At 47.0% G+C, this 20,799-nt stretch overlaps 1 protein-coding gene across 1 annotated transcript in view; it reads left to right on the forward strand.

Moving 5' to 3' along the window:
- The first annotated feature begins 4,390 nt into the window (after nucleotides 1–4,390).
- SMG1 (SMG1 nonsense mediated mRNA decay associated PI3K related kinase) overlaps nucleotides 4,391–20,799 on the forward strand; it is a 64,740-nt gene continuing 48,331 nt past the window's right edge. Inside the window, exons 1-3 of the mRNA XM_064153867.1 lie at nucleotides 4,391–4,740; nucleotides 14,659–14,822; nucleotides 18,375–18,530. Coding sequence (XP_064009937.1) covers nucleotides 4,652–4,740; nucleotides 14,659–14,822; nucleotides 18,375–18,530 — 409 coding nt within the window. The 5' untranslated portion in view covers nucleotides 4,391–4,651. The remainder of the gene's footprint in view (nucleotides 4,741–14,658; nucleotides 14,823–18,374; nucleotides 18,531–20,799) is intronic.

Here is a 20,799-nt window from a genome sequence, read left to right on the forward strand (position 1 = left end):
TAAGAGGCATCCATCTACAATGTACAGGCTATGGGATCTTGGCATCTGATGTGTCCCTGGTCTAGTTAAATACTGTTCTGTTCTTGGCTTCTATCCTGTTTCCAGAAGAGGAGCTAGAATCTCCTTCCCTCTCCTGGTCGGGGATTATTTTTCTCTCAGTCTGCAGCTTTGTTATGGATCAGAGAGTGCCAGGGGCCAACAGTGACTTGCAATCCTCAGCACATGCTGGTTTTTCTAGGCATAATGCTTAGTAAGGAAATCAAGCAGTAAGGGCTAGAAGATGCAATATGGTACTTACTGCCCTATTTCAGCACATGAAATGCATACAATCTGCGCTTCATTCCAGCTAAAAATAACACTCAGATTAATACAGCCTTCTTATATTGATCAGAGAGATCATTACCATGAATTACAAAGCAGAAAAAGTGTGGTTCATAGTATCTGTCCCTCCAGAGCTCTGCATTGGGATGCACATGGACAGTGTGATGGAGCAGATTGAGCGTATGCCCAGGAGCGAGACAGATGTATCTCTGCAAGTGTCATCAATTCATTCTGAAGTATAAAACAGATCTTTTAAGCCTATATGTTTCTATTCAGAGAAGGCCCAGATTTAGACACCTCATCTATTTATTTATTTATTTAATCAAGACTCAAGTATCTACAGACACAACTGATACCAGTTCTGGTCGCTCAGTATCCAAAACTGACGTCCCAAAGTTGAGGGCAGAAAATCAGGAGGCAGTTTTGAAAACCCCTTTCCCCTTCACAGAGCTGTGTCTGAATGGCCTTATCCATCTTCGCAAAGTGGCTGACTGAAAGCTCCAGCTAACCAAGTGCTAGACAAATAATTACTGCTCTGTCTCACAAATTTTGATGAGCATTTTAACTATTATCCACAACACCACTCAAGTTTTACCCTTATCATTATCCTGGTGGAAACAGATCAAGTCTGTCTTTTCCTTGGAAACCATGTCACATTTTACTGCTTTAAGGCAGTGCACAACAGCAGTTTAGAAAGCTAAACATCACTGATCCATTTTACAAATGGAGACACTGCACTGAGAAGAGGGATCTGCATTAGACCACACAGACTGCAGCAAGTACACCACCAGCATACAGGATTTCTGACACAAACTTTACCCTACCAAACCGTAAATCAGTGGTTCTTACACTCTTGCTACCTGCAGGCAGTCGTTGGACACAGTATGCCAGCTTGCTTTGTGCCTCCCCTAAATTAGTTTGAAAGGTAGTTAAAATGTAATGCCTAGCATTACCTTGTCCCTCAAGTGATTCACGTTGTTACCAGTGGGATCCTTATGAAAGAAAAAGAAAAATCATCACCTGCTGCACTGCTAGGGGCAGAGGATCTGCCAGGCTTTGCTGGAAAAGGAGGAGTAAATTGGCAGCAGATATAGCTGCTATACTTTATAAAACTCTCATTTTGTCACATATTGTGTAATTCCAGATGTCCATATCAGTTATAAAGAAGGGGGAAAAAGGATCTGTCATGGCACATTGTGATGGTTTGGGAGTTACCTGGCCCCTCCCCCCCTTATGAAATCACCCAGACTAGACTCAGCTGTCTAGAGGTTAAGGAATGAAGCTTTCTAGTCACAGCTCAGCACGAGATACAGGCAGATGGTTACAATATTTATAGCTACAGACAGAAATACACAAGTTAAAAGTGCTACAGAAACACAGCAGCCCTCCCGGAAACCAGAGTGCCCAGGAGGGGCTCCCAGCCACCCTTCCACCTTCTTTCTACCCTCCACTCTTATCCTAGAGTCTGCCTTACGTGCAAGGTGAGTTTGGAGGATGGGCAAGGGAGTTGGAAACAGAAGGATGAGTTACACAGAAGCAGCCCAGGGAGAAACAGAGGCACTGACAGACACACACCAACTGTCTTATCTGTGTTTGTGTCCCTGCTTTTCCACATCTCAGCACGCCTGTGAGTGCAGGAGCCATCACCATTGCTTCCTTTGCACAGTCTATAATTTCTCTCATTCAAATATTCTAATTTGCCTCAAACCAGCACACACATGGAAGGAGCTGTGTGTGCAAAACTGATTCCCTGAAGACACACAGGCATGTGCCAGCTGAAGCACAGCCTGACGGGCAGGAGGTGGTCTGGCACCACAGCGGCATTAGGTGGCAAGGAAGCCGTTTGACATTTCCCTTTCTGTTTTGTCTTGAAACTGCCTTTGAAATCTGTACATGGCTTGTGTGCCTTGCTCACAGACTGTAAGCCAGCCAGCCCATACTGGCAGGAGGATGGCTGCCCAGCAGAGTCCAAGGGAGGCAGCAGCATGCCATCTGTCTCAGCCAAGCCACCAACAGAACCGTGGCCTGTCAGGCACAGGGGAATTTAAAAAGTCTCCTTGGGGTTTTCAGTGGTCTCAGATCCAGGATATTGTAATCAGACAATGACTTAGATCTATCCAGGACACCTTGCTGACTAAAACAACCACAATTTTTCACTACTAAGGAAATGTTCTATAGTCAGGAATTTATCAAACTGGAAAACCATGGACTTGATGGGTGGAACACTGCTGGATAAAGAACAGGCTGGATGGTGGCATGCAGAAAGTGGTGATCAAGGGCACAATGTCCATCTGCAGACCAGCGCCAGTGGCATCCCTCAGGGGTCAGTGCTGGCACCAGTGCTATTTAACATCTTTATCAGTGATATGGACAGAGCAATCAAGTGCACCCTCAGCAAGTCTGCACCAAGCTCTGTGCTGGGCTGCAGCAAGAGCAGTGTGGGCAGCAGGGACAGGGAGGGGATTCTGCCCCTTGGCTCTGCTCTCCTCACACCCCACCTGCAGTCCTGGGTGCAGTTCTGGAGCCCCCAGCACAAGCAGGACATGGAAGTGTTGGAGCCAGTGCAGAGGAGGCCACCAAGATGCTGAGAGGGCTGCAGCAGCTCTGCTGTGAGGACAGGCTGAGAGAGTTGGGGCTGTGCAGCCCGGAGAAGAGAAGGCTTGGAGGAGACCTTGGAGTGGCCTTTGAGTATCTGAAGGGCCTACAGGAGGGCTGGGGAGGGACTATTGACAAGGTCTGGTAATGACAGGAGGAGGAGGAATGGGTTTGAACTGGCAGAGGGAAGATTGAAAGTGGATGTTAGGAAAGGATTCTTTGCAGTGAGGGTGGTGAGACACTGGCACAGGTTGCCCGGGGAGGCTGTGGAGCACAGAATCTCCCTGGAGATTCTCTACAGCCTCCCTGGAGGTGTTCAAGGCCAGGTTGGATGAGGCCTTGAATAACCTGTTCTAGCGGGAGGTGTCCCTGCCTATGGTGGGGGCTTGGAACTGGATGAACCTTGAGATCCCTTCCAACCTGAACCATTCTATGATTCATTCTATGAAGTCAACTGAGGAAAAAGAACCCCAAATGTGCCCGAGACCTTGGGCACACTCAGAATGTCTCCGGTGGGAGGCTTTGTGCTCCCCATGGATTTGCTGCCCAGTGTAGAGAGCTCTCCCCACAAGTGCCTTCCTAGCAAACAAGGTGCCTGCTTTAGGCAGCAGCCCCCCGGGTTTAGAAAGACGCCAGTTGGCTAGTCTGCTTCTGAAACGCATTGTAGCCGCTGCGAGGAAGAAGGGAGGAAGGAGGAGAAGCCCTCAGGGGTTTAGTGTGGGATTCGTCAGGTTTTTGCTGACTACCGACAGCTATAAGACTTCTTCCCAACAGCCGCGTATGGGTGACACGCCTCGGCAGGGAGAAGCGTGGGGATAAGCATCTGCTCTTGTCGGAGCAGGCACTTCAGCGAGGTTCGGGGCAGCAGAGAGCCCTGCAGAGGGAAGGATGTCCGCAACTTCTTAACAAAATTAGGAGCAGGGTACAGGTCCTCCAGCACTCTTCAAGACCTAAGGGCCTCGGCTCCTCTCGAGGCTCAGGGGCTCAGGCTGCCCTCACGCCCTGGGGACCTGGGTTCCCTCAGGACCAGGATCGCGGATTCTCCGCGCTCCCTCACAGCTGGGAGGCTGCGCCTGTCCCCATGCTCCTGGGCCTGCCTTCCGCTCAGAGTGCCGCGGTGCCCGCAGACGCCCAGGCCCCAGGATCGCCCAGATCCGTTCTCGTTGGCCAGGCCGCTGTTCTCTGGCTGCCCTCATTCCCAGCGCTCCAAGGCTGCCCCCACAGCTCCGCGGACGGGCAGCTGCGAGATGTCACCGGCTCTAGCAGCGCAGCGCCCTCCGCTCCCTCTCCAGATCCAGGGGCGAGGCGCCCCCGCTCCTCTCACGCCCCGGGGCGGTGGCGGTGCCGGTGCCGCCCGCTCTCGCACGCCCGCGGGCAGGGCGCTCAGCGCAGCCCCCCCCCCCCGCCGGCGGGGAAGCCTCTACCGGCACTGCCGGGGCGGAGCGCCCCCGCCCCCGCCCCCGCCCTCCCAGCGTGCCCCGCGGAGGGGCCGGCGCCCATGTCCGTGATCCCGGCATGCCGTGCGGCCGGGCAGCAGCCGGAGCAGCCGCGGCCGTGCCCCCTCCCTCCGGTGTGAGACAGCAGCCGCCTGCCGCGCTCGAGTGAGGAGCCGCCGCCCGCGCCTCTGCGCCCCGCTTCCTCCTCCTCCTCCTCCTCTTCCTTCTCCTCATCTTCCTCTGCCGCTGCTCCTGCTCCGTGCCGTTGCCCGGCCGGCCATGCCGTCTCGGGCAAGGTAATGAGCCGCAGAGCCCCGGGGTCTCGGCTGAGCGGCACCGGCAGCAGGCAGCACTACCACCCGCGGGGCTGGAATGACTGGCAACCCAGGTAGGCAGGGCCGGGGCAGGGGGTGCGGCCTGGCCGCCTGCGAGACCCGGGCCCGGGGCAGCGGGGCGCCGCGGCTGGCCGTTCGGCCCGGGCCCGCCGCGGGGCCTGGGGAGCGGGCCGGCGCGGGCCGCGCGGCGCGGAGAGGCGGCGGAGCCACTTCCCGGCCGTCGGGCCTAGCGCGGGGCGGGTGGCCGCGGGCCGGCGCCGGGCCTAGGCGGCCGGGAGGGGGTTGGCTGCGGCCGTGCCCGGGCGGGAGACGGGCCGGGGCGCGGGCGGCATTTCCGGATCCGTGTCTGCCGGTAGCTAGAGGCGGGACAGGTCTGTCACTGCGCGGGGCTCGGGAGGCCCCCGGTCCGGGCTGCGAGCTGGCGGTGGAAGCACGCCTCGCCCACCCCCGCCGCTTCTCCCGGCGTCCCTGCTCGCCGTGGCCTCCCGCGGCCAGGGGCGGCTGTAACGTGTCTGGCGGTATCTGATGTGTGGTTGCTGCCAGCCGCTCCTCTCTCCCTGCGCATCGCGGTGGGAGACGCTTCGCTGGGAAGCCGAAGCGCTGGGGGCCTGCGCCGAGGTGGAGAACTGGGGGCTGTGCTTCACACCTGCGTTTGATTCAGCCTGGTTTTCACCTGGCAGTCAGTCGGAGAAGGTGGGAGGCTGCAGGAGTACTCGTGGACTTTGGAGGGTTCACCAAATAGTATAGGGTTATTATTTGTATTTATTGGCTGAGGGAGGTAGCTGAGCTGTAAGTAGTTTGGGGTGAGAGCTTATACTGTGTGTTAGATTCTATGGTGTTTTTGAACCTGGTGCTTCATAGTAAATGAAACTGAAAATCTGTTGACCTCTTTGCTCAGAGATTCAGAGAATCATTTTAGTTAGAGAAGACCTGTTAAGGGCATTGAGTCCAACCATTCCCAAACTCCACCAAGTCTGAAGCTAAACCATGTCCCTCAGTGCCACATCTTCAGGGTGTCTAAACGCCTCCAAGGATGAGGATTCAACCACTTCCCTGGGGAGCCTGTGCCAGTCTTTGAGAACCCTGTCACAGAACCACAGAGCCGTTTTGGTCAAGTACAGAGTGTATTTCAGGTCTTATTTCTAATGTATTTGCTGTACTGCTCAGCATTACTGTTTTGAGTCCAGTTTGTGTGGAAACTGTAAATAAATATGGTGGGTTTTTTTTGGTGGAAGATTTGGTGCTTTTTAAAAAGCATCTTTGAAAATTTAGCATGTTATGGGAGTCTGCTCTTAAACTTTCTGGCAAAGAACAGAGTGACATGTGCTTGGGGATGTGCTTACAGATGACAGTCCCAATCGCCTGTAATTTGGACTGGGGAAACTGGGTGGATGTGAAGGTAGCTCATGTGCAACAGATGGAACTTCAGTATTTGCTGTGAAGGAAGCATTCCTGTTGCTTGAATAGCTAGCAGCCCAGCCTCTAGAGCTAATGCTAGAGGCTACTCAATTCTTACATGGTGTGTGGAGCATGGCTGGTTTAAGTTCCATTTTCTTCTCTTAGTGAACTACTTGATCAAACAGCAGCTTTTCTTCACCTAAAAACTCACAAAGCTCATTGATCACACCTGCCTACAGCATCTTAATTTTTAGAGGAGAGTTAAGAAGTCTAGTTTCTGTCTTCCTCCTTTACTACTATCTGACATCAGATTTCTGGGCTGCAGTCTGAATTTCAGGACCCTACCTCTTGACCACCTCACCTGGAAGAAACTGGGCATACATCTTGTGTCTTTGCACTGGATGGCTCCCCTAAAGGTTTTCTGGTTGGATGTATTAATTTGTCACAAATTGTGTGTTCTATCCTGAAAAATGCATCTTACAGGGAATAGAAAACCTGTTTCCTCCAATATCACAGTATCATCAGGGTTGGAAGAGACCTCACAGAGCATCAAGTCCAACCCTTTACCACAGAGCTCAAGGCTAGACCATGGCACCAAGTGCCACGTCCAACCTTGCCTTGAACTGCCCCAGGGATGGCGACTTCACCACCTCCCCGGGCAGCCCATTCATCATGCAACAGGCTCAGTTGTGTTAGGGGTGGAAGTAAGAGTGTCGCGGCAGAAGTGCTTTGCCTGGTGATAAGGCTGGTTTAAGAAGTTAGTCTGTTAGCTCAGTGTCCATTCCACGTGCTGCACTTTGCTGCCTCCGTAGCTCTCAAGTACAGCTGCTGTAAGATGGGCTGTGATTACAGTCACCCCAGGAGCCATAGCAGAAACGAAACTCTTGAAAGCACTCGAGAAGGTGTGGTAGAATAGAGGAGCTTCACAGCATGGAAAAGGCCTAGCTCTGTGTCCATCACACGGTGTGATCAGAGCTCTCGCTCAGATACAGGTAACACTGCTTCACTGGCCCTCTCACTTGTAAGAATTCAGCTTTCAAAATAATTAAAAATGAAAATATATAACCAAGTGAGAGAACCCAAGAGTTGGAAATGTTCACACAGTCCCAAACAGAGCACATTTTTGCCCTTGGACAAAGCCACAACAGCAAATACAGCCGTGTATTCTTTCCTTCCCCTTTCTGTAACTGTTAGTTTCGTTGAGCTGAGGTGACATTGCTGGTAAATGCTTTCTTGCAAGGTGTGGAAGAGGGAATTCACATGGCTGAGGTAATGAAAACTGCAGCAATTGTGTTTTTTTTCAAGTCCCTAAAGGGCAAAAAAAGGAACTGCTAATGCATGGTGTATTGTCAGGTGGGCTGTGTTTTCAAATGGATGTTTTGGTGTGTAGAAACGACTGATAAGCTTTCTTAGGTCCAGATTCCTCTTGCATTTTGGTAGTGATAATCAGCTTGAAGACTTGGGATGAAAACTGTGAAACTGCAAGTTTGAACCCACATCCTTCTTTAAGGGAGAATAGTTTTTAATTGCTTTGATTTTGGTTTTTGTGCCTGCATGAATGCAGTTGTATCAGTCAGATGCGTGTGGTCTGCTTTTCCTCTAGGCTATTGATTGAGCTGTGTGTTACAGAGAAAGAAATTGCACTGATACAGGTGTATTGATTTGTGCACTGAGGGCCACCAGACTATAGATTATCAGCAACACAAAAACTTTCAGGTAAATGTTGAATATATGTGGCAGAGAACAGTGAAGTTCTGTTGAGCAGAGCTGATTAAATCTTATTCTTCCTACTTTTCATCTTGGTAGTTTTCTAGACCTTTACCTTTTCTTCTTCTTTCCCCCCTTTCCTTTTGGCTTGACAGCTCTTACTGCATTTCCCCTAATATGACTTCTGCACACAGACACAAGTTTATTTTTTCCCTAGGTCTCGTGTGTAAGCAGAGTTAATTCAGCAGAGTACTAAGGGTAATTATATACTGAAACAATACATCCCACTGCTATGGGATGCTCTGGGTGGCAAAGCAAGTGTCATGTGCCTGTGGTGGTACTAAGCAGGAATGTGAGGGCAGTGTGTACCAAGGCTTTCTTATCCTTAGGTGAAAGTGAGGCAAGGAAGATAAGGTTTTAGTTAACAGGACCTCTCTGTCTCTTCTGTCATAAATGTAGGTTCGTAGTGGAGTGTATGGAAAGGTGGAAGTCTTTCACATCTGAGGAGCTGAGAAGTGTGGTACTTGTTACTGAAAATGAAGTGTATCTTTCTCTTGCAGAGTCAGTTACAAAGTTTTATTATCATGGTGCCTGCTCAACCAAGCCACTACTTAGGTCCCCATGGGTTTGGACACCAAGAGACGAGACAGCAAAATATGTCTCTCCTCCAGGCAGTTTATAACATAACCAGTAGAGCAATATTGGCCAGCACTTGATAAATGAAGTACTCTGTGTTTAATTAAAGCCAGAATGGGAAGCATTGGCTGGGAATAAAGAAAATCATCAGAACAAATGAGCTAAGAAAGTGGTGGTTAGAGCAGTGTGTTTTACGTGGCTGTGAAGGGCAGATGCATGTCTTCTACAAAAGGCATGAATCATAGAATCGAGCAGGTTGGAAGAGAGCTCCAAGCTCATCCAGCCCAACCCAGCACCCAGCCCTGGCCAAGCAACCAGACCATGGCACTAAGTGCCCCAGCCAGGCTTGGCTTCAACACCTCCAGGGAAGGTGACTCCACCTCCCTGGGCAGCCCATTCCAATGCCAATCACTCTCTCTGCCAGGAACTTCCTCCTAACATCCAGCCTAGACCTGCCCTGGCACAGCTTGAGGCTGTGTCCCCTTCTTCTGTTGCCGGTTGCCTGGCAGAAGATCCCAACCCCTTCTGCCTACAGCCTCCCTTCAGGTAGTTGTAGCCAGCAATGAGCTCTGCCCTGAGCCTCCTCTTCTCCTGCAGGCTGCACACTCCCAGCTCCCTCAGCCTCTCCTCAAAGGGCTCTGCTCCAGGCCCCTCTCCAGCCTTGCTGCTCTTCTCTGGACACCTTCCAGCACCTCGACATCTCTCTGCAATGGAGGAGCCCAGAACTGGACACAGCACTCAAGGTGTGGCCTGAGCAGTGCTGAGCACAGGGGCAGAAGAACCTCCCTTGTCCTGCTGCCCACACTGCTCCTGAGCCAGCCCAGGATGCCATTGGCTCTGCTGCCCACCTGGGCACACTGCTGCTTCAGCTTCTCTCTCCCAGCACCCCCAGGACCCTCTCTGCCTGGCTGCTCTCAGCTGCTCTTTTTCTGGCCTGTAGTTGAATGATTGTTGTGGATATTGTCTGTTCAGAGTGCTGGACTAACACATGGAATGACAGGTAGAGTGTAAGGGAGGTTGAGACAGACTATTTCTCCTGTGTTTGCCTGTACAAGGTGAACCAAATGTTTGATAGAAATAGGCTCAAGTCTTAGTTTGAGCAGGTCTGTAACTGAGAGACCTGGAAGGTGGCAACACTGAGTTTTTTGAGCATGTTGCTGCAATTACCTGAGGGTGGGGGCAGGGTCATGTTAGGGTGAAGGTCGGTAAGGCTTCTCCATCTCTTCAGTGATAGTCGAGAGAAGAGAGCGTGAGCAAGAAAGATTGATGTGCACAGAGGGGGAGAGAGGGCAAGAGAGTTTGCCATGTTGAAGGTGGCTTGGAGAACAAGGTGCAGGAGCAGTTGTGAGGTGCAGTGTGAAAAGGTCAGTGGAAACCCAGGGAAGAGATTCAGTGAACTGTGTGTAGGAGATGCTGAACAGGAACGGGTTCAGTTCTCAACTAGCAACAAGTAATTGAATATGTTGCTAGGGTTGGGAAGGTATGAGATCAAAGAGTGTCTCTGTGTTTTGGTAGATTTGGGATCCTAAATTTGCAATGAGAAAGCCTTTGTTTTTAGTGTGATGATAGAGAATAAGATGTGAGAAAGATGAAAGAGGAGGAAAGTGTCAGTGGGAAGAAAAGGAGCATGGAGAGCAGATAGTCTTCCATACAGGAGCAGCTGTACTACATCAGACCAATGATTTAGCTAAGGTAATATCCTGTATCAAAAGCATAACTATTGGAAGATGCCTATGGAAAAATGAGAACTGTATGGAAATACACATTTCCCTGACAGTCCCTCCTAATTCCCATCACAGGACAGAAGGACACTGGTGAGCTACTATGTGAGAAAAGAGTGATGCAGAATCGAGGTGATTTGAAAAGCTGCTGCAACTACAGGTAGTTGTCCAGCAGTGGAGACAGCAGAACTGCAGTAGCAGAACAGTTAATTATTTCACCAGTAGAAAACATGGCCACTTGCACTCCTGTGCTCTCCCAGCACAAAAGCAGGCTTTGGGCTTGGCTCAGCCAGGCTTGGGCTTGGCAGGATGGGCCAAGAGTGTGGCAAAAGAATTCTGTCAGAGGAAGAAAGGTTGGAAACTCATTGGGAAGCTGCTAATTCAAGTGGATACAGGGAATCATTTAAAATGTTTTAATTGGTAAGATTTTAAGTAATGAAGAATTTGTCCACACTATAGCAAATAAGGTTGGCAAATAGATCAAGCAAGTAAAAGTGACTGACTTGAACTGTAATACAACTCACATAGTACACTTGTTCCAGAATAAACCCTTCACATGGGTTCTGTGCTTAGAAGTAAAATCAAATAGACTAGGTAAGTGATTTCTGTCTCAAAATAATGTCCATATGGCAGGGTCACTCTGAAAGAGCTGCAGATAATGAATAGAATACACCAGGCTGCTGCTTGGACAAATAGTCTTAAGGCTGCCATATAACGAAAGAAAGATGATGTGTTTTTTGATCCACCTGTTTTCCTTTTTGAGATGCAGAGGGGTTTTGAGAAGAGCCAGTTGTGGTCAGCCATGCTTTGCACAGGTGTGCAAACTGGCTACTCACATCATGCTGGCAGGGTGAGTGACTTTTCCTCCTGCATGTCTCTGGAGAACAGAATCCAGCAGTGTTTTTAAAGGGAGGATTGGTGGCCAGGTCTGCTTGCTTAGTGCCGACTGTTTTCTTTTTCTGGCCGATGAAGGGCAGGTTACAAATCATGCTGTAGGAAGCAGAATGCCAGCTCTTCTGTATAAACGGTACAGCTGAAGTGGCCTCTGCAGGAAATTGGTGCTGCTGGTGGTGGGCATTAGGTAGTCTTCTACTCGGAACCAGGCACAGATGAAAGCTGTCGCCTGAGCTCTTGAAGTGCTTTGGACAGTCTCCATCAACAAGGTTCTCAGGCGGAAATGAAATGGTGTCACATAAAGTGACAAAAAGGCTTTTGAAGCTGTAGTAGAAGGTATACTCAGGGTCGCTCTGATGCTTGCAATTTCCCATTCCAGCTTTGTCTAATATCACATTTGTATTTACTTGTACTTTTATTTGTCTGCTGTGATCAGTATACAGTGCTTGTTCGCATCTGTGACCCTGCCAGCCTATGCAGCTGATCAGTTTGTTGTTACGTAGGCTAAGCATTGTGTCTGTCATATAACCTTCCATCTGCTTGGCACAATGTAATTGAAGTGGAAGTACCACCAGGTGAACAGGAAGAGTGCCCTCCTGAGATGTTGGAATGAGTTGAGGTAGCCAGGAGCACAGTTCTTCCCTGGTGGCATGGCTGCAGTGTGCCTTAAAGGGCTGGAGGGAGGTGGAGGAGTATGTAAGGCTTTGGCAAGTGCCTGTCTATACCGTGGCTGTGTTTTGAGCCCTTAGCCCTTTCTTCCAAAGACATGGATATGTTACTGACAAAGAAAATGGTGTTTTACAGAAGGATGTGAAGATTAAATGTCTCTTCCTGTACCATCAGTCTGTGCTTCCCTGTGAGTTTGCAGAGCAGTGTCCTTGGTCACCAAGGTGGCAGGGTTCCTTGGCAAGGGAGTGCAAGTGACAGATACTGGGATGGTGCAACCAGGTCTTGATAAGCCCATGCCACAAGCTCCCAGTGCTGATGCAGGACCCTGCAGTACAATTTGTAAGCTTGTTTCCTACCTGAGAACTGGTGGAGTCACTGGGCAGCCTGAAATGCACCAGCCCCTGAGCTGATGAGCCCTGCTTCTGGTGTGAATCTTACTGCCGTTGCCTTCTGTTCAAACCTTCCTTCGAAGCAGTGTGGTCTGTAGCAGCCAGTTAGCTCACAGAACCTAGTGCTCTGGAAACACTGGCTTCCTAGGAAGCATTTTCTCTCTGCCTCGTCGTGAGACGACAGAAACTACTGAATATCTGAGCTCTGCTTTCATTGTAGTGGGAACTGTTGTCTCTTAAATTGATACATAGGAGCACAATTACATTTTGAGTAAAATGGTGCTCACCTTTTAGTTGGGCGCTAGTGTGGAGGTTAGGTTGCGGAGGGCTGTTCCCAAAGACAGAAGGAAGCCAGTGTGTGGTTTTTCCCAGGGAAACAACAAGTTTCTCTATTTTGCCACAATGGAAAACGTTACCAAAACGTTCCAAGGCTGTGCAGAGGGAGGTGAGGCTAGGTGGGAGCATGCACAGTTCCTCGGTTCCCGGGGTGTGCAGAACAGTCTTAGTTTGTATGTTTCATCAGCTTGCCTTCAAACGTAAAAATTGCAGTCTTAATGCCTGGCAGCTGGAGGTGATACAGCCTGCATCACCTTAAAGTGATGCTCTTTGGAGAGGGACCTTATTAAGAACTCCTCAATACTTACATTTACCAATTGAAAATTTGCAGCATTTCCTTGAAAAGCTTAAACTGAATCCTCCATAATAAACTTTGATGTTCCTCAAAGAGAGCTGGAAGCCTGAGTAAAGTTTTAGGGCAGGGAGAAGTCAGGGGGTCTGCAGCTGACTGAAGGGTTGACCCACTGTGTAGGCACATTTAGTACTGTTTGAAGGTACAGTGCAGAGAACTTTGGTGTTCAACACAACATAGCTAAATGATGAAGGTCCACCTATGTAAGTGTGTCTACAATGCCTTTTGACTGTCAGGACAAAGACTTTCATAAGGCTTTGCCTCTTGGTAGCATAACCTATTATAAAATGATGCAGACAAGTACTGGACAGAGTAGATGTGATGCTGCAGTGAATGCTGAATGACAAAAGGGCCTTACTCTGTACATCTAAAGGTAAATTTGCTTATAGAACAGAAAGGAATAATCTCTGCCAAGCAAACCTGGGGTCACTCTTTCACTGTGAGAAGAGGGCAAAAGAACAATCTTCTTTTGAGTGCTGATCTAGACTGTGTTTTAACATTCTCAAGAGAATAAGATGTGTTCTTCGGTTCCAGTTTTGGCAGGTATCAGCCCATTGGCCAGCCTTCAGGACAGCTTAGTTACCAACTGCTTGTCAGACATTTTAGCTGTGTTTTTCCCTTTTTGCTTTGAGATGTATTTAACTCCTGTTCCCTGAACTTGCTGCCAGTTCTAATCACACTGTTCTCTTGGAAAGTAAAAATTACTTTCGCCCAAGAATGTGGTGTCTGTGCTTACACAAATTGTAGTTAATTTGTAGAAATAGGGAATGATCTGTCCTGCTGTATTAAATAATTAAATGAATTGACTGAAGCTTAAGATAAAGAGAGACCTTTGGAGTTTTCTTAAGACTTCTGTAAATACTTTGAATAGTGTGATTCCAGGTACACTTGAGTTGAACAAAATTCTGTTGATATGCCCAATGTGAAGGTTGGTTTCAAAAGTGTCACCTTTTTCCTTAGAAGTTTGTTCTGAGCTTTAAATAATTTTTCTGATATGAGTGTTTTAAACTTAATGCAGATTTTCTTAACCTGCTTTTTGTCTGCAAACCTTTTCTCTAAAGGATAACAGCTCTTAACTTAGAGGTTTTCCCACAGTAAAGCCTATTCCCTTATTTTGCAGCTTTTGTTTTGCAAAATCTTAATGTGTGACTCAGATCAATTGCCAGTTATGTGCTAGTAGCACCTCTGTGTACTAAGTGTGTTTACATCGCTCACCCAAGCCCATATTTGATGTAAATGTGGATGTGTACATTAGCAGTTACTTTCACCAGTGATGGGGACCTTATAGCCTAGCTGTGGTATAGACTTAAACCAAGCTGCTTTGGTTGTCTCAAGTTGTGCCAAGGGAGGTCTAGGCTGGATGTTAGGAAGAAGTTCTTCACAGAGAGAGTGATTTGTCATTGGAATGGGCTGCCCAGGGAGGTGGTGGAGTCACCATCCCTGGAGGTGTTCAAGAGAAGACTGGATGAGGCACTTAGTGCCATGGTCTAGTTGACTGGATAGGGCTGGGGGATAAGTTGTACTGGATGATCTTGGAGGTCTCTTCCAACCTGGTTGATTCTATGATTTATTTTTTCACTTCTGGGAAATATTTTTTTCCTCATATAAGCATCCAACGGAAGGGAGACTTGAGATTGTCTTGAGAACAAGGCTGTACTGCACCAGAATGCATTTCCTTTGCATATTGCTGTGTGAATTAGTCAGTTCTGGCCCTAGCATGAATTTAAGGTGACTTTTTGAGAAGCATACAACCTTTTTGACACAGGAAAATGCATTTGAGATTGCCATTTAGATATGTTGCATTGATAAGTGAATGTGAATCCCACTCCTGTTATACCCCTACATAAAAAAATCTTTTTCTCTTTGTAGAACTGACAGTGCATCAGCTGACCAGGACAATTTAAAATACTCTTCATCCAGAGATCGGGGCAGCTCTGCCTCCTATGGATTACAACCCTCAAATTCAGCTGTGGTGTCTCGACAAAGACACGATGATGTCAGAGTCCACACTGACATACAGAATGAAGAAAAAGGTATTCAGATTGCTGTTTTCTGTGTGAATTGTGAGGGGACATTGTGAGAAAGGCAGTAAACTTGACATAGTGGAGAACTGTTGTTCATTTGTTCAGAGAAGGACTGAACTGGTACAGCTCATTGCCACAGCATCACTATGGTGAGAGATTTAGCAGGGGTGAAAGAAACATTGTGGTTGATATGAATAGTGAGAAAAAGATGCAGTTGTATTAGAAGAACATAAGAGAAGAGTAAATTCATTAAGAGAATAAGCATGTTTTTTCCTAAAGAATGCTATTCTGGATGTGTTTGGTCTGCAAGTTGCAATTTCTTCCTGAGTACTCTCAGGTGCTTCTGATGTTGAAAATGGACCAGCTGGTTAAACGGGCTCCTGCTCTGAGAGCCTGCCCATTGCAGCTTTACTGCAGCAAACGGGAATCGTTGCTTGGGAATCAGATCTGTGTTTTGTCACAGTGGGAATTTTGGCTTCACTGTACCTCGGTCTGACTTCATCTGAAGGTGCTGTGTGGATCATACACTGTTCTGCTTGGGTTTTGGTTTGCATTTTTTGAGGCTAGAAGTATCTAAACATTCAGAGTAATGTCATCTTCATCTGTATGAGAAAGAAATGTATATCCTGATTTGGAAAAAAATGCCAAATGCAGGTAGACAGGAGGATTTTTTTTTTTGCTTGCAGAGTGACTTTTTAGACTATGTAAATCTTAGGCCAGACTCAGAAAATTCTCACAGGAATAGTAGTGTAGGAGTTTCTGTTCAAGAACCTAAAAAGCATTCACACTCTCCCTGCTTCTCTGCCCTGTAACTGTCTGTAAAGAGCTGCTGCATCTTGGGGGAAGTTACAACTGGGTGCACTGATGCAAATTTTTGTTTCTACGAGTAGTAGGCCCTGTTATTAGGAAGCAGGGACATGGAACAGGCATCTGTTTACCTGCATGCCTTGAGCCTTCAGATCTGGCTAAAAGTGAAACTGCTCAGAAAGTGATGTCTGGTAACATGGACGATTTTACTGTGTTTCAGACAGGCTGACATGGGTTATTCTGGTACTTTGGAGTGTGCTGGCAGTCTAGTGAAGTATTAAGCTTTGGACAAAATCAGTAAAGCAGTTTGCAGTTCCTGGGAAAGTGCTAATTGAGAAGAAAAATGCACCTGTCTCTCCTTCAGCTGCTCTGTCTCTGAGGGCATGTCTCTGCTAGCTCCGCACTTTAGCTAGGCCATTTTGTTCAGGTGTGACTTGCAAAGAGATGATTAAGATAGTCTGTGCTATAAAGCCAAATTCCAGGTACCTCTAATTTGCTTTCATTTGTGAGGAAATTCTGGTAACCTGGCAGAAGCAGAATAGTTTTTTGCTTAACAAGATTTTTTCCCCCTCCCATTGAGTCCGGAGTCTGCCAGCATGGAATTTTTGTTCTAAGAACTTCTAGCTTTGCTATCCTGGATAAGTCCATGTCATAAGTGCCTAGAATCTTTGAGAAGATATTCCACCTCCCACTCCAAGGTTCTGATGTTGATAATATGACTTCCAGCCTGAATAGTTTCAAGAAGTTGTTCAGGTTTGAAAACTTGCAAGAATGGGAGGTTCTGCCTCTCCTAGCAGCCTATTTAGTGCTTTACTGCTCTTCTAGTAAATAATTATTTCCTCACATCCAGTTTGAGTTTCCCTTGCTGACAGAAGAGTTGGAAGATTGGAGGTTTTTAAACTAAACTAGAAGGCTTCTGTGTTTTTCTTAATTAGAGATACTTTACTGTAACACTTCCTCCCTTTTGATTTGTGATTGATGTGCTGCAGAAACGGTAGTGCACTAGTTTTCATGTGTGATGGTATCTGCATGTCTATGCTGAGTCTGGTACCAGTGACAGATCAGCAGCGTACTGGGGCTCAGGTTTAATACTGAAATTAAAGTAATGAGCCTGTGTATGCACTGGGGCTTTCAAAACCGTTTCAGGCCAGGAGACAACTGAAGAGAGTTACAGTGTAATTTTGACAGCCTCATGGCCCCAGGCCCTGACTGCCTCTGCTCCTTTGCAATTCCTCTGCATGCCGTCTGGTTTTGCATTGTTACCAAAGGTGTACCCTTTGTATGTCAAACGGGAGAGCATAGATGTGTGTTGAATTCACTTAAGATCATGTCGAATGCGCTGTAGCAGATACTTCAGCACACAAAGTAATGCAGCGTTTTTGTGGTCTGCAAAAACCTGTAGCATGAAGTAACTTTTAAGAACTCCAATGGTATCTGGCAGTGTATCTGATTTTTGAGAGTTTGTGTCTGTGGTCTGAAGAGATGATTCTGACACCTTCAGTTTAGTCATAACTACTGCTTCAAGGAATTTCCTTCACAGTACAGTGGTGGTTCCTTATGACAAACTGATGTTAAGGTGGCACACATGGTACTTCCTCTTTAAAATGTTGTAAATACAAAGACACACAAATTCTCCTTAATTGTAATTAATTGTAACTGAGACTTGACAGGAATTTGTGTAATGGTAGGTTAGCCCTGTGTGCATAGAAAGAAACTTCCACTGGCAGCTCACAATTCCTTTTGCCCAAAGCTTGGCCTTCAGGATAACATTCTTTACATCTGCCTCACCCTGATCTTTGAACTTCTTTTTTTTGTCCATCCTGGTGGGCAGCCTCATTTTACAGAGAGCTGCATCTCCTTTTCCTCAGGCATCTTTTATACACTGATTCAAGTGGAAGTCTGGAAATCCCTTTTCTGAAAGAAGCCTGTTCCCTGTTCCTGTCTCAGGAAGGGAAGGTGCTATAGAAAGCTGCCTGCATGGCTGCCTCTAGTGAGCTCTAATCTATTGAGTGAAGTACTGGGCAGACTTGGGAAACAACTGCACTTCTTGACAGCACTGCAGAGAAAGAACCTGCTCCTCAAAGTGGTGTGGCAGACAGGAACAGTCTTTGGTTTCAGCATTTGAGTAAGTTCTTGTGACTCTAACAGTAAAAATAATTGAACTGCTCAAAAGGACACTTTTGTTTCCATTTTCTGTTGTACCATGTGCATCTTGAGTGAGAGAATGTAGAACTGAGTTTAAGGTGTCAGTATTACTGTGTGAAAATATTGGCTGTTGTATCTTTAGGGAGAGTTGCTCATTCTGTACATGTAAACAAACTGTAGCTTTGAAAATGCTTTCTCATTTCTTTGGGTCATTTTACTGAGCCCGTGGGATGTATTTGTAACAAAAGCAGTGGAAATTTGACGTACAGGAATGTATCTAACCATGTGGCCTAGCAGCTTGACACAAAGGGCCTTGTAAAAGACAAGGTCAAAAGGATAATAAACCCCCAAGATCAATGTTCAATTTCATTGCAGTGGAGATTTTTCCTTATGCCTCACATATGGACTGATTCCATCTGAGTATGTGACCTGGAAACCTGCAGGGCATGACAAAACATTTTTGCACGTGAGAGTGAAAAAGTAAGGCAAAGAAGGTGGCAGAGGCCAGGGCTGCGAGTTCTGCATGGGATCTGAGTATCTGGTACCGCAGAACCCTGCTAAAGACAAGGTCTGATCGCCTCTTTGAATCTCACATTGGTTTTTCCACAGGTGGCTACAGTGTCAATGGAGGACCTGGGGAAAATACTTATGGTCGGAAGTCGTTGGGGCAAGAGCTGAGAGTTAACAATGTGACCAATGCTGATTTTACCAGTGTTCCGCATGGGAGTCGTGCTTTAGCCACAAAAGACATGAGGAAATCACAGGGTAAGGAGAAAGATCCTCTGGCAGCCTCTTCTGTCTTCAGAACAGGGAAGGAGTTCACTAGGTGGATTCTGTTTTGTGCAGTACGTGATTAGATGATGTTGATGGAAGCTGTCATCTTGTGCTTTCTGTTCCCTGCGTGGAGACTTCCTCCATATGTTAGGCACATCTCTCGACTGTGTGGCTTATGCTTCCTTTATCTTTCCAACTAGGTTAGCCAGAGTTATCAGACATCAGGGGCTCCAAAAATCTACTTTTAGATCTGTTGAAAGTAGATGCCTGAGTTAAAAGTTGTTAATTAGCAAATCCTTACTGTGGGAAAACCTGAAACTGTGAGCTCAACAGTGATCTGTTCTCACTGGCCTGCAGGTCTGCTAGTCACTAGTCATCACACCATACCAGCTGATTAGTCAGATGTGTACTCCTGAACCAGCCACAGTTCTTGCTCAGGTTCCCTTCTAGCTTAGAGGCTAGAAGGGAACTTGAGACATGGTAAAAATGTGGCCAGGGTTTTTAGAGATGCAAGAATGCAGGAAAAATCTTTGAGAAAAGAGGCCTCACTTTTCCCACTGTTTGCCTTTATCGTTTCCTTAACAGAAAAGAAAGTTACTCCAAGGACTTCTGGTTGAAAATAGAAACTGTATGACTAAGCACTGTCATCTATTGCATCACTTAGTATAAGTAGTAGTTGAGCCACTGGCGAAAACTGTGACTGCTTTATGCCAGGCACTCTCTGAGTGTAGAGGACACAGTGTTTCTCCTCAGGGACTTATGTTTCAGGGGAGATAAATGATGAGTGTTCAATTTACTTCTTTCCAGAAGAACTGAATTGCAGTTGTTGTCATGGCTGTTACAGAAGACTGACCTTTGGAATCGGTTAAACTCAGACTTTATAATCCTGTTCTGATGTCTTGATTGATATAAAACTTACTCATTCCTGCTTATGTCTTAAATTCTGTCTTTGTAGAAGAGATAGAGACTTGTCTAATGGAGAACTCTGTAAATGATACTTTTGAAGTGGGCTTGTCCATGAATTTACTGTTAGTTCTGGCAGAAAATTCCAACAGTTCTCCTACATAGAAGCACCTCTTAAACTTCATGGTATTTGGTCACCCAGAATCATAGCTCCTAGGTAGCTGCCTGTGACTTGTATGTGTTCTGTCCTCTGGATGTCAGAGCTCAGGAGTTTCTCTGTTTTAACTGTGCTGTCTTCATGATTCAGAGAATCATAGAATTGTTTGGTTGGAAAAGATCTCTAAAAGAGGTCCACTGACCTAACACCACCATGGCCACTAAACCAGGCCCTAAAGTGCCATGCCCACAAGTTCCTTTAACACCTCCAGGGACTGTGTCTCCACCTCGCTAGGTAGCCTGTTCCAGGGGGTAACCTTCCCCTGGCACAATTTCAGGCCATTTCCTCTCACCCTATTGCCTGATACTAGGGAGAAGAGACCAACCCCCACCTCACAGCAATCTCCTTTCAGGGAGTTGTAGAGAGCAATGAGGCCTCCCCTCAGCCTCCTGTTCTCCAGTTCCTCATGAGACTTGTTCTCCAGACCCTTCACTGGCTGCTCTGCCCTTCCCTGGGTATGCCCTAGCAACACAATGTCCTCCCTGTAGAGAGGGGATTGGTGTAGATTTCAGCACATAAATTGCATTTTCCTTACCTGCAAAGTGTGATGGGATTATAGTGCAAGAGAGTCTTATCTTTTGAACTCCTCTGTATTTTCATGTTGGATAGTGTGCACTATATGTTTAAAACAGCTGTCTTCTGTGACCTAGCATGTGGCTGAGTGCTGGCTAGTTGTCACAGAGCGGCAGTCATGCAGATGTTCACTGACTGGTGCTTTGGTTAGTGCAGCTTCAGTCGTGCTCCTGGGTAGGTTCTTCTGAATGTATTTTTAGGTTAAGATCGTAGCTCAGCAGACAGCTAACATTGCTCTCTTAGGGAGTAGTGCCAATGTTCATCAGATATTAACTGATCATAAACAAAGCTGCTTTTAATAGAGTGATTTGAACAGCATGTCTTGTTCTAGCAGCAGCAAAATGTGTGTCTCATACCAGTGACCCTGGTGGTGGTGGTTTTGTTTATACAGTTCTGGGCTTAGGATTTCTTTGTATGTAGAACAGCACAACCACATCCCATCATGAATTCCAGGTTACCTCGAAGAGATTACAACCAAAGAGAGATGCAAGGAAGACAAAATGAAGTAATTGCAATCTGTGGATCTAATGACTTTGAGGCTTATACTTTCTGTTGGCTTTTCATCTA

The sequence above is a fragment of the Pogoniulus pusillus genome, chromosome 13, assembly GCF_015220805.1.
Source record: "Pogoniulus pusillus isolate bPogPus1 chromosome 13, bPogPus1.pri, whole genome shotgun sequence".
Classification (NCBI taxonomy): Eukaryota; Metazoa; Chordata; class Aves; order Piciformes; family Lybiidae; genus Pogoniulus; species Pogoniulus pusillus.